The sequence below is a fragment of the Rhinolophus hipposideros genome (assembly GCF_964194185.1).
Source record: "Rhinolophus hipposideros genome assembly, contig: HAP1_SCAFFOLD_149, whole genome shotgun sequence".
Lineage (NCBI taxonomy): Eukaryota > Metazoa > Chordata > Mammalia > Chiroptera > Rhinolophidae > Rhinolophus > Rhinolophus hipposideros.
In genome coordinates this window covers 11,376-28,288 of record NW_027669129.1, presented here as the reverse complement: position 1 = coordinate 28,288, position 16,913 = coordinate 11,376, and the positions used below count along the sequence as shown (strand labels likewise).

Sequence of the window (16,913 nt, the reverse complement as noted above, 5' to 3'; positions counted from 1 at the left end):
ACATTTAAGAAGCATATAAGAATACACATGATTGAAATTGAAATAACAAGTTTTCATCCTCCAATTGTAGTGTCTAATTGGGCCAATTAACATGAAAGCATGAAGTAGAGTCAAAAGGTGATCAGTAGCAAAGCACCTAAGAAGTTAATGTTAAATGGCCAATTGCCAATTATTTTTCTCCAGCTGTAAAGATGTAGAATGCATAATTTAACCCATTTCTTAGTTTTGGGACAAACATTTTTTTATTTGATATAGAGTAACGCAAATGTCTCCATGTCCTGCCTACTTCATAGGGTTGTTTGTGAAGATTTAATGAGATGATGATAGCCCTTTGAATATTTCAAAGCACTAGACAACTACAACCCTCCACACGCTCTCACTTATTCTTACTCATTTAGTTTATACAATGGAGATACAATTTGAAAAATAGGATAAAATGTCCATGGTATTCTTTTAATCTGATGTAAACATTTATGATTAGATGGAATCATTTTTCCTGGAAATATTTTAAGAACTAAATAACTACCCATTTAGAGATCATACAATGTGAAGGCTGGGAGAGGAAATTAGATCAGTATTTCCCACACTTTTGGATTTAGTGGACCATAAAAATAATTATAACAATAATGATAATAATGAAGAAAAGATAAACAGAGTGGAAAACTTTATATTTCACTAAGTAAGGAAAGGACATTGAAAAATCTAAAAATTCTTTATATTTTTATTTCATGAAAGGACACTTTACCACCAAAAAGATTGGTAAGGACATAGTATCAGAATAACTGAATCCTTTAAAGTAAATACCCTGGATTTATGAAATTTTCATTACTTTTCCCCTTATTTTACCATAGGTGGGGAAAATCTCAACAGATTGTTATCAGTCCTCAGACAATGATTGGGATTCTTTAAAGTCTCTCACTAACTTCTCAATAACTACACCACAATTATCTAGCCTCATTTTATTAAGTGTCTGATAGTTCACAATATTAGCAAATCAAGTTAAAACAAAATGAATACCTGTTTCCTAGAAACTTATTTAAATCAATTGGTTTTTTCACAACCAACCAATAAATAAACATACACACGTAATGCTTACAAGTCTTTATGACAACTGACATTTAAATAAGCCAAAGGGGGAAAACATTAAATTTTATATGTTAAATCTAATTTGCTAAGGTGTGTTAACCATAAACAAGAGTCCAGTAGGTATTCCATCACCAAAAAGGATTTACTCAGAAAAAAGAAAGGACTGCAATCCAAAACTTGCAGCCCTGGTGAGCCATGGGGAGCTTCACACTGGATAAAGATGGAGGAGGTACTTTGCAGAGAGGAAAGTAAGAAGAGGGGCTTTCACAAACAACCGTACAGCTGTTATAGAGTTCTATCTGTCGGGCTTTTAAAGGACATAGGGTGTGAGAGCTCCCTAATCCAGTCTAGGTTATGGTCTCCATAAATTTTGACAGGTATAAATAAGATCGTGTACTTGGAATTTATGGGAGGTGTCATTGACCTTTGTTTTATGAGCTGATATTCTTTTTTTCTTCCACATCAGCTAACTAGGCATTAGTTTAGAATGTCTATCTTTTAAATTGCAGGTCAAAGTCAGAACATTAAAGCACCCAATGAGGCTAGCTTCAAGTATGTGGGTCATGAATGTTACAAAATATTTTTTGAAAGCTGTCAATTAAGTCTAAGGTTGTCAATTAAGACTAAACTTACTGACACATGAAGCAAGTAATTTTCTAAAAGGGTGTGTTTCTGAAAGTTTAGTTGCAACAGAGAAAAAGAAGTTAAGGAATGGAGGCTCTCATCTAGAAATCTTGCTTGCAGGCCAGGGGAACTCAGGTATAAACTCTTCCTTCACACAAACCATCTGGAATAAGATGTAACTTGACCGAAAAAGTGGTGCTGGGTGTACTAGTTTGTGTTCCTTGACTGAGATTCCAAGCGGCCTCACACAGTTTGGCCTTGCTCTGGCAATGCTTCCATGTTCTTTCCGGAGAGACCAATCTCAGATTTTTCCCTTCTTCCCCAAAGACACACTGGGTGGAGGGGAGAGATTTTTCCTTCTACATAGATTTCAAGTGGAAGGGAAGATGAGAAAGAAGCGGAAGAGAGCCGCTTTTCCCGGCAGCCCCTGCGCGCCCCATGCCGGGCAGGCCTTCTCCTGGCGTCCGGAGGCTGCGCAGCCGCATTACGTGATTGGTGTGCGCTGAACGCCCTGACGCCAGACGCCGCCCCTCACGGAGTCTGCGCACTTGTGCTCACCCGGCCTCTTCATTCCCGCGCTTTCCCTGAAGAGGAAGGTCCTGACGCCGCCGCCATGTAGTAACCTGGTCTTGGGTTTGGGCTGGAGGGGTGTCCACCTGTGGGAGTGTGAAAGAAGGCAGTGAAAGAGGATGGATCCTGCCTCTCAGGATTTCTAGGGGGACTGAGTCACAAGTAGGGAGGAGAGGAGAGGGAGGCGGAAGTGAGAGACAAGATGGGTAAAATGGCCGGGACGGACGCGGTGTTGAGGAGAAAAAGAAGACTAGAAGAAAAACAGTTGTATAAGGCAAAGGGGTAGAGCTTGGTAATGACTAAATCTCCAAGGCCTTAGATTGCATAGCTGGGGGCAGTGGCTGTGAATGGTGTTTGTCACAGGACGAGGCCCAATCTCTTGATCAGGATTCATCTGAGTCCCTAAGTTGTGACGGAGAAATTAATTAATTTTTTACAGAAACAACTGATTTTAAAAGTTTTCATTTGATATGTGCCCGTGTAGTTATTTTGAGAGAGGAGAGGAGGAAGAGGAGAGAAGAGAAAAAGGGGAAGGGAGAAGAGAACAACGCTCATGCTGGCTTCTCTGAAACGTTTTCAAAATTTCCAAGGCAAAGCGAGCACAGTACATGTGTATTGTTTTCTACCTATTCCTATTTCGGCCCTTAAACTGATACACTCCTAGAAAGGTAGTGACAGGAATGTAGAAGCCTTATACAGAATTTAGTAAACCAACATCTTTATTATTGTTGCTGTCTTTCTGTCATATATATATATATATATATATATATATATATACGCATATATATGTGTATATATGCATATATATATGTGAGTATTATAGGTGACTAAAAGAGATTCATTACAATTATCCAGGTTAGCATAGTTTCTGAAAAAACAAGCTAAGTAAACTGGTAACTTGAGTGTAGACAGGGTTCCTCGTCTTGTAAGATGTAGAGACTATACCATTCTAGGTTTCAACATGTTTTCTTTAAGTTTAAACTTAATCTTTCAGACTCCTAGGTAAATTACCTTTAGGATTTATGGGAAAGTAATTTAAAAGTAAAATTTGATGCTATATGAATGCAAGATAGGACAGTGGAGAGAACCTCAGCATAAACGCAATCTTGGTTCTAATCTGGCCCAGTTTTACTTGTTTGAACTTGGTCAAATATCTCTCCCCGTTTTCATGTCTGTGAAGTATGGAATTGTCTTAGATGAACTATCAAGGTTGATTTCAACATTAAGATATTATGAAGGTAGAAGAATCTTAAATGAATCCTGAAACAAGGCAGAAGTCCCAGAGACTAATTTGCCTGACTGTACATAGAGGGAATAGATGAAAGTCATGGGGATAGTAGGTTGACCCCAGGTGATGCAGGACTTTGCATAGATGAACTTATTCGGGAACAGTGACAAACGGAAAAATTTTGAGATAGGGGAATGCAGTAATTAGAGTTTTGAAAGACTCTCCAAATAGCAGTTGACAGCATGAAATAGAGTAGTAGGTAAGTGACAGATAATGAAAGCCTGGAGTAAACTGGCAGTAGGAGTGGAAAGGGAAGGATTGAAGAGATCTGTAGCATGGAGTTTTTACTTACATTTGACATTGCTCTTAATTTTGCAGCAGTTGCCTCCAGAATATGATGGCAAATCACGTTATGAAAACTGATACTAGAAATTGCAAGAGATCAAGAGAGTTGGAGGTAATCTCTATGTTTCTGGAGGCTTAATCTGTTATGTAGTTGTCAAACTTCTTCCATTTAAGAAAGCTTTATTGATAAGTGGAATTTAAGTGTTCATATTCCAAGAGCCAGGATGGGCCCAGAAGGAGCTATGTTAACTCCAGCATATTTTTTAGTAAGCATATGAGAAAGCCTCCAAGAAAGATTTGGGAGATTTCTTTGTTGTAAGTTGAGATCTAGAGACAGAAAATGGGTTCATGCCTTTATGATATGTAGGACTTTAATTATTTTGATATCATAAATAGGATACCTAGGTAGTGGAGTTGCTGATTTTTTAAAGAATACTGTATCCTGCCTTTTTTCACTAGTACCCTCACCAATTGGTGAGTTTGCATGTTGGGACATTACTTGCTCACTTAAAGATTATGTTATCTTGCAAAATTTTTTAAGCATTTGGCTATTGTCTAAATGAGAGTTTTGCTATATTTCTATGGAAGTATCTACTGGTTCAAGATACAGGAAACTTTCTTATCTGGGATTAATACCACATGAAAGTCTAATAAAAATTAGAATAAAATTTAGTATATTGAACAAGATGCTTGTTGGAACTAAAAGTTTCCTTGGTAATAAAATTTCAAATGACTAATTAGGACACAAGAACAAAATATCTAGCATGTTTGCTTTTTTTTTTTTTTAACAGAATGTATATGTCCTAAGGATCTTGTTGACTGTTTACCTGTTTTCTTTACGTTCTTGTATTAGCCTCAAATGCCAGATAGTCCACAACTATCCTCTCTTGGAAAATCAGATTCCTCTTTCTCTGAGAGCTCTGGACTGTTTTATAAAGATGAAGCCCTGGAAAGAGATTTGAATGGTGATGTATAAAAATGCTTGCTTATATTTCTATAAATTTATCTTGTAATACAGAAGGTTTATTATATTTCACAACTTAACTCTGATTTTTTTAATAGATATGAGCAAGGAAATTAATCTAATGTTGTCTACATATGCAAAGATCTTAAGGCAAGTACTTATAGTATATTCTCTTGAGTCTTCATCTTAGAAATTTTTTTCTGAAATTCCATAATGGTAACTTTAGTTCAGTGGCTGTGGAACCTATCCAGTAATTATAATTTTGGAATTTTTTATTCTACCTCAATGTCTTAAAATAGATTAGTTGGTTGCTCTCAAAGAATAACTCCAACTTTTCCACTAAACGTCCTGTGTTTTGCTATTACCAAAACTAATAGTAGGCTGGACATATTTTGGTCTCTAATTAGATGATAGAACATTTAAAATTTTATGAAAAAAGACCTCTTTGAGAACAATACCATCTGGTGAAGTTAATAATAGAGTGATATTAAAGATAAAACAAATGTATTTATGAAATATTTAAATATTATCTGCATATATTTGAAGGTTGCATTTAAATATTTTATTGTCCTGACGTTATCATGTTTTATAAGGTGCTTTTTTGAAGTACTAGTCATTCTATTTGAATAATGGTTTATGTGGCTGTTAAAATAATGTATAGTTATGCACCACATAGCAATGTTTCAGTCAGCAACAGACCACAGATACGACAGTAGTTCATAGGATTATAATGGAGCTGATTTCCTGTAAGAAACGCAGGGATTTGTGGTTTCGAAGGAAGTTTTTTCTCTGATGGGAGCAGTAACTGTGAGGCTTGGCAATGGATTCTCTCGTACCCAGGGCCCCTCAATTTTCAGTGCACTAATTACATCCCAATCAGTCAGCCACTGATGTGTTTCGGCACAGTGAAGCCTATTTCCTACATATTCATACGGTGCTGTGGCCCTACCAGGTCTAGGTTGATAGCCTTCAGAATTCTTTGTGGAGGACCTGATATCCTGTACACGTACACAGTTCTGCAGGCGCTACGTTAAAAAGTATTAAGTTCCACTGCAATTTAGTAAAATCTTTTTTTGGGTAGTGAGGAACAAGCCTGTTCCTCTACTTTGGAAATATTTTCAGGTTGTAATGATGTAAAGCAAAGTTTTGTTTCTTCCATCAATTCAGGGCTCTCAGAGAGAGCTCTTTGTGCCCGATAAGGTCAATGGAACTAAAAACAAATTTCCAAAGTGAAAATATTGAGTCCTCAGTTCTATACCCTCTCCATGTTAAATACACTTTTATTGAATATATACAAAGTTCCTTAATATGACTACCGCTGCAACATGCAATAGGCAAACCACATTGCCATGACAATCCCCTATTTTCCTTTTTCTCTCCGTCTTGATTTCTAATTCCTACTGAGCCTCAGACCACCTTTCACTTCCTCCTGACAGTCACTGTTACAGTGATTTCCACCTTACCCAGCCAGTTTCTCCGGGATATTTCCAGTCAGTCTAGCCCACATTACTATTGATGGAGCAGCATTGACAGCTTCAGGGTTCTATTTCTGACACTATCAGAGGAAGCAGGGGGAGGGCTGTGGAGCAGTGTTTATAAAGCCTACAGCAGTGTACAGTAATGTCCTAGGCCTTCATTTTCACTCACCACTCACTGACTCACCCAGAGCAACTTCCAGCCTTGTAAGCTCCATTCATGGTAAGTGCCCTATACAGCTATACTGTTTTCTAATATTTTATGCTGTTCTTTACCATTTCTCTGTTTAGATAAATAAATACTTACTGTTTTGTTACAATTGCCTACAGTTTTCAGGACAGTAATATGCTGTACAGGTTTATAGCCTAGGAGCTATAGACTATACACTATAGCCTAGGTGTGTAGTAGGCTGTACCATCTAGGTTTGTGTAAGTGCACGCTGTGATGTTCACACAATGACAAAATTCCCTGATGACACATTTCTCTAAACATATCCCCTTCATTAAGTGAAGCATGGCTATGTATAGTTTAATATTAGAATTATTATCTATATTATACGTAGTCTCTGGTGTCAGGAGACTTTGAGTAATCAAAAATATATGTGGAATTAATTTAACTTTTGCTGAAGAGTGGAAATTACTAAAGCTTTTCGATGTACGAAGCTATTTAAATGAAATAGCTAACAAACGTAGCTTAATAAAGAGCATCACTATGATAGTGTGTTTAGACTATTTATAGTTGTGTTACGGCTATTTAGTTTAATGTAAAACTTTCTCCCTTTAGTGAGAGAGCAGCAGTAGACGCATCTTTTATTGACGAGATAGATGGACTCTTTAAAGAAGCCGATACTATTGAAAACTTTCTAATACAAAAAAGAGAGCTGCTGAGACAGAGGTTTACAGTGATTGCAAACACATTGCACATATAAGATTGTATACTTTAAATAAGCTGAGAATTTAAACCATTATTGTTGTAGTGAAAGAATGACATCTATGCTCTGAGAGCTTTCTAGTTGTTAAAGAAAACGTATACCTTCAACATAAGAAGGGGAAACTCCTTGAGTTTCTTTTCTAGATTTAAAAGGGGCTTTAACTGGATGTTAAAATAAAGTTTGTAGCTTTTCTTTTGAGGGTCAACTATTTGGCAGATTTCATAAAAGTGTATTACTTAAGTTATATATGGATTCCTTTCTTTTTTTCTCCTAAATCTAGCCTTCTTCAACTTCTAAAAGAGCGTTCAATGAGTTAATTTGATAATGTTTAACAATATTGCACTTTTTCTTTTAGAATATTTTGTTTAAAGAGCTGATAGCTTTGGAGATCATTTAAAAATGTTTTTCATGGTATTATAAAAAAGTTAAAACTTAAAGGTGATTTATCTAGTTTCTGAATATGTAATAAATTATAACTGTGCTGTTGCTATTTAATATTACTATTTGATTATTTTCACTATTAGTTATACATGGCTAATAAAAGGTCTTCGTGTAAAATTATTTTCTTGTGATAAAAGTGGTAAAATAAAAAGCAGAATTTACTAACGAGAACCTTGTATGAGTTTGCTTTTTTTATATAACCATATCAATGTTTCAGTTAATGAATTGTACTCAGAAGCCTTACCAGTTTGTGGTATGGGATAAATATTAGCGGTCCAGAAGTAATGAGATTAGCTAAACAACAAGGCAACCTTGGTAAGTCATTTCAATCTTATTATAGTTCAGAAATTGAATTTGGGGTAGTGGATATCTAATACTTATCTTGCTATAAAAAAATCCTCCCTTTGATGAAAGGTACTATTATTGTATTGAAAATTTTCAATGTTATATAATTATGTGTAATAATTATGTTAATCAGATTTTTACGAATCACAGCACCCATTTTTGAACCATATAGGTAATTCAATCTATTATATGTATATCTTGCCGATATAAGCAGTCACAAATTTGGACATATTTACAAACAATACTACAAGGAATTTAGCATTCATTAGGTGGACAGCATGTTTGCCTTACTGCCTTCTAAATGTCAAAATAAAATCTCATTACATCACATTCCTATTTTGAGGCATATATATCACATTACATGAATACTCATACAAGAAAGGATTGAAAACTGTAAAATAAAATATTTACTAATATTGGTTATTAAGTGGAAAAATTATTAAGGTTGTAGAGGTATATACTAATGGCACAGGATAGGTTGGAAGCTTATGAAACAACTGTTAGAAATGGGATTTTAAAATATTAAATGCAATCAGAAGTATATTTGAGTTGATATGCCATATCAACTGGGTTTTGAATTATGCTGTTACCTAGTAGAGTTCTTGAATTTTCTGAATACAAAAATGACTCTACTGGCCCATCATAAGAAATGTTCTTGAGTTATTTTTTCTAAGCATTTATTATTAATGGGACAGCTAAGGCTAACAGATTGTTTCAGGATGGATTTTTAATATACTTACTATATCTTAATGGTGTCACCATTGTTCAGCATCTGATTCTTCCCTGTTCAGGTTTAGAGAATTGATTTGATCATTTCATTTGGTATGATTAAGACTAGGGAAGTGATTGTTTAGTCAAACAGGTAGGTACCTCACAGGGTAAATGTTCCTGAATGCCTAATTAAGGCTTATTTTTATCAAATTTTGATGTCTTTGGTACTATCCACATAAGCTAGAATAATTGTCTCATCATTGGAGATATGCTGTTGCAGGAATACCATTGCCCTTTAATTTATACTTCTAATGTCCCTCTTTCATGTCAGTAAAATCTCAAGTTAAATTATTTTTCACTGATTACAAATCAAAATATATTGAATATCTTTGTACGTCATATTCTGTTAGGTACTGTGGGAAATACAGAATAGTTTAAGATACTCTTCTACCTTTTGACAATTTTAACCACTCCTTTTTTGAAATACACTTACATGTCTTTGCTGGAAAGACGTGATATACAAATGTTAAAAGTACTCTGTGGCACTGCTAAAAGTCTTGCTGGGAGTTATTAGAAGGCCTTTGGCAAGGGGGTCAGAGTGGTAGATTTTGAAGTGGGTTTTTGAAAGGAGGGTTTTGAAAGAGGGAGGATATTTCAGGCATGAAAAAGTTTGTTTAAAGGCTTGGATGAACAAAAACATGTATGTTTATAGTCATTTCACTGGACTGAGAATTCACAAAGGGGAATATGTATCATCTAAACTTCTAGAGAGCAGGGACTGAGGCTTGTTTCTTGATATTCTCAATTTGTAGCACAGTATTTGATACATTGGTGCTCAAAAATGTTTGTTAAATTAATAAAATTGTATATGGTTATAAGTTTCTTAAGGGTATACCTTCACAGGGGCTTATTCACACTACGTTGTCAGAAAATGTTTTGTAAATTAAATGAATAGAAAAGAAAAGAAAGCATGAAATGCCAGAAGGGCAGAGAGACAAAGGATAAAAGGTAGGCTGTGGCCAGATTATAGAGTTCTTTGTTGACAGATTAAATTTGGACTTTATTCTGTAAGGAAGGAAGGGAGCTGAATCTTTCAGAGAGGAGTGGCAGAGTAAAATTGATCCCATGGATCACCTGAATTGTGGTGTAAGGGCAGATTTGAAAGAGAAGGTTTAGGGAGGAAGACCCTAAATTGGTGGTCCAATTTCAGTATTTTAAACAGCTACTTATTATAAATAGGTTATTGGAATACTTGTCATGGAAATGAGACTAAGAGAGATTGCTGGTGCTTTGTAGCCCCACCTTTCCATTCCCTCCTATTCTGTCAGTGAGCCATGGACAGCCCAGTAAATGTTTCACTTTATTCACTCTGCTAATGAGTGTGAGAATTTGGAAATCATGGGATCTGCTGTTACCTAATGCGATACAAAAATGTTTTTTCAACTCTTTCTCCGTTTTGTCAGCAGTCTTTTTACCATTGCAAGGGAATTCCTTTCTGTGATGGTACACTGGATCTCAGGTAGGGGATTTGCCCCTCCCTCCTCCTATTCCTGTCATCCTGTACTTAGAATTCTGTGCCTCTTTCCTGAAGAATACTGGGGGCTTCTGAAGTTTTCCGCTCTTTGGGGAGCAGATATAGGCAGAAACACCGTAGAACTGGAAGTTAAAGAAGACAGAATCAGGATTTGTTTACTTGTCATCAGGAAAACAACCTTCCAATTTGTATATTTTATATGACATAGTGGCAGGACTCAGGGTTTCTCTTGGATCTGCAATAGGAAAAACATTCACTCTTTAGAACTTTCTCAATTGAAAATCAGTTACACATTCTAATGTATTAGGTTGGTGCAAAAGTAATTGTGGTTTAAAAGGTTAAAAATAATTGCAAAAACCGCAATTACTTTTGCACCAACCTAATAAATGTTTGGTTCTTCTATTTGCATTCTAGGCATGGCCTTAAAACCTCTGTTTATTGTTTTGTAGCTTTTCACTGTAGCTGTTATTGTTACATGATTTTATTTCTTGAAATTGGCTGATAATGATGCTATCAGAAATCATACTGATGTGCACAATAAACTTTAAAATTATTTAATTCAATAATTCAGTGTGAGGCAATGTGTTAGGCACTGGGGTGGAGGCAAAAACAAGACCCTGTATTCAAGGAGTACTGGTAGTAGAAATTATGAAGTATATTCGTCTTTATTGCACAAGACAGATGACAGTAAGTGCCATTAGAGAGCCGAAACAGATGCTGTGTGAGTTCAGATTAAGGAGGATCAGTCCTTGCTATAGGAAATAGGAATGTTGACTTATAAAGCAGGTGACATGGACGCTGGATGTTGAAGGGTGAGAAGATAAGTGAATTTCACCTGAAGATGGGAAATAGCCTACATAAAGAGAAGGGTACAATTATGAGAAGAGGAGAGAATGGGGAGTGGTCCAGATTGGCTCCAGTGGAAGGCATTAGTGAGAGGTAGAATTGGACAGGTAGGTTGGTGTGAGAGTATACAGTGCCTTCCGCAGTGCCTAAACAAGCAGTTTAGACTTTATTTGGTAGAAAATGGAGTCATTTGTGAAGGTTTTATGGAGGAATATGTAATACAATCAGATCTGTACTGAGATTAATTTAATAGCAGTGCTTCCCAACATTTTCACATCATAACACCCATAAAAAATGATAATAGTTTTACCTTACACTGCAGTAAATTGGATGTGATCTGGAGCCTCAGTGAACTGCTAAGAGCTGGAGGCAATTGTCTGGGGCCTCTGGCCATCCCAAGGGCTAATGGGATCAAGAGGCCAACCAATTAGGAAACTCAGGTTTAGAAGATAGCTTCCCTATCTAGTTTCTCTATCTAAATAAGAGGCTGTGATAATGTCCATCTAACAGCTTGTGAGGGCCTTAATTAGGAAAGTAGAAAGAAAGTGACTGGTAGGCAAGAGAAGTTGAAACATCAGTGTTGATGAGGAAAAGTTCAAACCAGAAGAAAAATCAGAGGGATGGGGGGTTGCCCAGGAGAGGTGGACTGGCAAATCTTTGCAAAGGATTTGCCCCAGGCACCCTTGCAAACTTCTGAGCCCTAGTAATTTATACTGGCTACCCTATCTCATCCCCTTAGCATCTTCTTTCCAGGCCTCTGTTAGTATAGTCAGCAGAATTTAACCCTAAGTGAATGTGGTTGGGACAGTGAAGATGACGGATTCAAGACCCACAGAGATTTTGAAGCTAGGTGATTGAGCAGATAGGAAAGTTGATTTGGAAGGCAGAAAATGAATTCTCTTTTGACATGTTGAGTCACCTACAAAAAGTAATTGGTGAAATTAAGAGTCTAGATGAGATTACCAAAGAAGAATGCTGAGAGTAAAGAGTAAAGGTCCAAGGTCAGACCTGAGGAACACATTCATGAGGTGATAAGGGGAAGAGGAGCCAGTAAAGGGAATTAACATTTGGAAATTATCTACAATCATTATATTAAGTTATGATGATAGACTTGAACTGGAGGTGTTATCTTCCTTTTATCTTCATTATCCCCATTTTATCATTGAAAACCTGGAGGCTCAGAGTGTTTAGTAACGTGCCCAAAGTATCAGCTAATAGGTAGTGAATCTGGCATAAAGCAAGCAAAGAGGGAGCAGAAAAGTTAGAAAAGTGCAATGTCTTGGAAGTCAAGAATAGAAAGGGGTTTAAGGAGGTGTTGACCACAATATCAAGTACTACGGAAAGTTTAAAGAGTATGTAATAAACTGCCAACAGCATGCTATGGAGTAGAGAACATACAGACATTTATTTGTCTTCTAAAATGTAAAATGTTTTAAATTCATGACTCTCTATTCAAATATTCTGTCAGGGTATTCAATTTAATTTTACTCAAGTAAGAGAAGTAAAATACCAGAACTCAGGGAATTTATTTTAATCTAAGTGGAGAGTAAGACAGTTATGCATAATATTAATAAAAGTAGTTTTATTAATATTCTCTAAGTTTTCCTCTAAGTTTTCTCTAAACTCTAATTCTCTAAATTATCCTCTACGTTTTCAAAGCGCATCTTTATATTTCTAATATTGTGATTCTCAACATTTCGGATGCCTAAGAACACCTGCTTGCCCTACCCCAGAGATTCTGAATTAGTAGGTCGGGAATGGAGTCCGTAAACGTACATCTTAGCAATAGCACCAGGTATTTCTTTCTTTCTTTGTTTTTCAAAGCATATTTAATTTAATATCAAGAGTGCGATACAAAAGGCCCAAATACAATGAAGGAACACATTTCTCTATTAACACCATTGACACTTCTCTTTCAAAATGTGCTTGTTGAATGCAATGGGGATTTAATAAATTTCACTACTAAAGAAAAAGAACACAGTGAGTCCCATCACAGCCAATATTCTTATATACAATCTAGTTGTGAAATGAATGTTTATAATGCTTCAAACAGTTTCAGCCTGAAGTTTGATACCACACCTTCACGTGTGTACAGTCGTCGGTGAGATTATCTACAGTATTAGCAAACATTCAGAGAACAAACCATTGATTAAAACCACATTGATTTAAGGCTCGATCAAGTAATACAGAGTCCCAAACTAAATGGTTAAATATATGAACTACTTGAACTGACATCTATTAGTTGATTCTCTCATCGCTATTAAGTTGTTTCTTAGGAAATAAACCCTTTAAAGGCAAAATTCACCTCATTTGAGTTTGACCCATAAGTTCAACAACAATCACAAGTCCACAGTCTTACTGGCAAAACTGTATACAGTGTCTCTAAGTCACTGCGCTCAAGGTTAAGAGCGATGCATTCCATTTTTACATTTTACTGGAATTTTATATGTTCAATTCATGACTTTAAATCTCTAGGTTTTCATTCTTTCAAACTGTCTGAAGACACAGTGTGCCCCAGACTTAAGACTTCTGTTTCTCCCTCTACTTTCTTCAAACAGAAACATTTCTCAAGTGTCTATATGTTCTAGAAGGGGAATTTTTCGGAGGTGGCCACTTCTTCAGGCCTGTGAGCCAAGGGGAGGGGGAAGAGAAAAAAGCTGAAACACAAGGATGATCTGGAAAGTTTTACATTAACCATTACAAGCTGGATAGTATAAGAATGTGGCTTTTTTTGGCTCAAAAAGTCTGAGTCTTGGTGTGGAAACGAGTACTTGGCGTCCCACCACAGCTTTCTCGTAGTGGGAATGTCAGGGAAGTCTTGACTGGGGAGTATGATTTGTTTACCTATCAGGCATAAACTTCCAGGCACTCAGTTCATTTTGGGCTTGTTCCAGTTTGTCTTTAGTCTGTTCCAGTTCACCTTTCATTTTTAGGAAAAACAAGCTGATGGCTGGGTCCACCATTATTGATCTCAGTTGGGCCCCACTAGGCTGCTGGACTTGCTTCCGGCACTGCATTTGAGTAGTACACTCTTGCATCTCTTGCTCCGTGGTGGCAAGTCCCATTACAAGGATGTTTTGTCTGTGTGCAGACTCTTGCTGTTGTTGCTTTAGGTTTTCTTCTCACTCCCTTAAGCCGGTTACGTCATTAGAGTTAAGATCTGTGTACTTGTCCTCCAAAGCTCGCACATATGCTTCATACTGTTCTCGTCTCGGGTCATAACTTTGAAGTCTGTTTCACTCACTTGAACATTTTTGGGAAGAGGTTCCTTGTTGGTCATCGTGAATCTGACCAGTGGCCTCCCGATGGGGATGCAACCGCCACCCACAGCCGGACCCCACCGCGGGGAGGAAAGGCAAAACACAGCGCCCGACCAGGGGCCTCAAAGCACTGAGGAAGGGGCTGCACCGCATAGCACCAGGTATTTGTGTTTCAAGTAGTCCTCAGACCATATTTTGAGAAATAACGCTCAAACAGAACACTGATTACAGTGTAAGTGATCGGCTTGTATGTCTGTTTACTAGGCACTGAGTTCCTTTACATCAGGGTTCTAATACTTTTTATCCTTTGCCACTGCCTAACACTTTCTTGAATGAATAAATAACTCAAAGAAACAAGCTATTACATGTTGTTGGATTGATCATTAAAAACCACATGAATAATAGCTAACGTTTTTTAAATATTTACAATTTCTAAAACCTTCACATAGCCTAACTCATTTATTATTTATAGCCTTAGAAGTAATAAGAATTATTATATCATCCCCATCTTAGAAAGGAGAGAAGAGCATAAAGAGGTTGTCTTATTCAAGGCTATTTATTTGGAGAATGGTAGGCCAAGATTTGAAAGCAAGGATTCCAGAGACTGGCAGAGCCTGGGTCCACACTTCGAAGTATTACACTGTGTTGCTTTTATTCATTTATTTATTTATTTATTTATTTATTTATTTATTTATTTATTTAATTATTTACTTACTTACTTACTTTTTTATTTATTTCTATTATTAGTTTCAGGTGTACAAAACCATGTAATAGTTAGACATTTATACCCCTCACAAAGTGATAACCCACCTCTCCCAATCTACTACCCCTCTGACATTGCATACAGCCGTTACATTTCTACTGTCTCTATTCCTTCTGCTGAATTCCACTTCTTGTGACTATATGTGTATACACATATGTACATATACATACACACACACACAAATTATAGTTAACATTCATTATTATTCAGCTTCAGGTGTACAGTGAGTGCAGTGACCAGGCATCTACACCATCCCTGAATTGGTCTCCCTAATAACACAATAACCTAATAACACAATAATGTCCATCAGATACCCTACAAAATCTTTACAACATTGTTGATTATATTTCCAAATTATCTTTCGTATCCCCATGGCAATCTTGTGGTTACCAATTGTGCTTTCTAATCCTCTCACTTTCTCGCTCATCTCCACCTCACTCCCATCTAGCAACCCTCAGTTTTTCCTCTATATCTCTGAGACTGTTTCTAATTAGTTTGTTCATTTATTCTATTCTTTAGATTCCACATGTAAATGAGGTCATATGGTATTTGTCTTTCTCCATCTGACTTATTTCACTTAGCATAATGTTCTCTAGGTCCGTCCACATCGTTGCAAATGGTAAGATTTCATTCTTGTTTATGGCCAAGTAATACTCCAATGTATAAATGTACCACAGTTTCTTGATCCAGTCGTCTACCGATGGGCATTTCAGTTGTTTCCATGTCTTGGCTGTTGTGAATAGTGCTGCAATAAACATAAGGGTGCATAATTTTTTTTTTGAATTAGTGTTTTGGATTTTTCCGGATAGATACCTAGGAGTGGAATTGCTAGGTCATAAGGTAATTCCATTTCCAGTTTTTTATCTCCATACTGATTTCCATAGTGGCTGCACCAATCTGCAATCCCACCAGCAGTGCATGAGGGATCTCTTTTCTCCACATCCTTGCCAGCACTTGTGGTTTGTTGATTTATTGATGATAGCAATTTTGACTGGGGTGAGGTAGTATCTCATGCGTTTTTTTGTTTTCACATTTCTTTAATGATTAGAGATTGAGCATTTTTTCATATGTCTATTTACCATCTGTATGTCCTCTTTAGAAAAATGTCCCCTCATGTCCTCTGCCCATTTTTCAATTGGGTTGTTTATTTTTTTGGTGTTAACTTGAATGAGTTTTTATATTCAACGCAATTCCTATCAAACTACCAACGACGTTTTTCACAGAAATAGAACATATAATCCTAAAATTTATATGGGACCATAAAAGACCCCGGATAGCCTCAGCAATCTTGAGAAATAAGAACAAAGTGGGAGGTATAACGATACCTGATTTCAAACTATACTACAAGGCTACAGTAATCAAAACAACATGGTACTGGCATAAAAATAGATACATAGATCAATGGAACAGAATAGAGAGTCCAGACGTAAATCCATGCCTATATGCCCATCTAATCTACGACAATGGAAGCAAGAATGTACGATGGGGTAAAGATAGTCTGTTCAATAAGTGGTGTTGGGAAACCTGGACGGACACATGCAAGAAAATGAAGCTGGACCACCTCCTTACACCATATACAAAAACAAATTCAAAATGGCTTAAAGACTTAAATGTAAGATCTGAAACCATAAAATATCTAGAAGAAAATATAGGAAGAAACTTCATGGACATTACCCGGAGTAAGATTTTCACTGATATATCCCCTCGCGCGAGCGAAGTAAGAGAAAAAATAAACATGTGGGATTACATCAAACTAAAAAGTTTTTTCACAGCAAAGGAAACCATCAAT

General features: G+C 36.5%; 1 protein-coding gene and 1 pseudogene across 2 annotated transcripts; one reads left to right on the top strand and one right to left on the bottom strand.

Moving 5' to 3' along the window:
- Positions 1–3,893: 3,893 nt before the first annotated feature.
- On the top strand, positions 3,894–7,221 carry LOC308495675 (testis-expressed protein 12-like; the record flags this gene model as incomplete). Its single annotated transcript, XM_081080645.1, has 4 exons — positions 3,894–3,965; positions 4,707–4,818; positions 4,916–4,971; positions 7,081–7,221. The coding sequence occupies exons 1-4, from the start codon at positions 3,903–3,905 to the stop codon at positions 7,219–7,221; spliced, it is 372 nt and encodes a 123-aa protein (XP_080936771.1). The 5' UTR covers positions 3,894–3,902.
- Positions 7,222–13,941: 6,720 nt separating this feature from the next.
- Positions 13,942–14,381, bottom strand: LOC308495674 (pre-mRNA-splicing regulator WTAP-like; annotated as a pseudogene). The gene has a single exon. The product of its transcript is annotated as a pre-mRNA-splicing regulator WTAP-like (transcript).
- Positions 14,382–16,913: the final 2,532 nt, after the last annotated feature.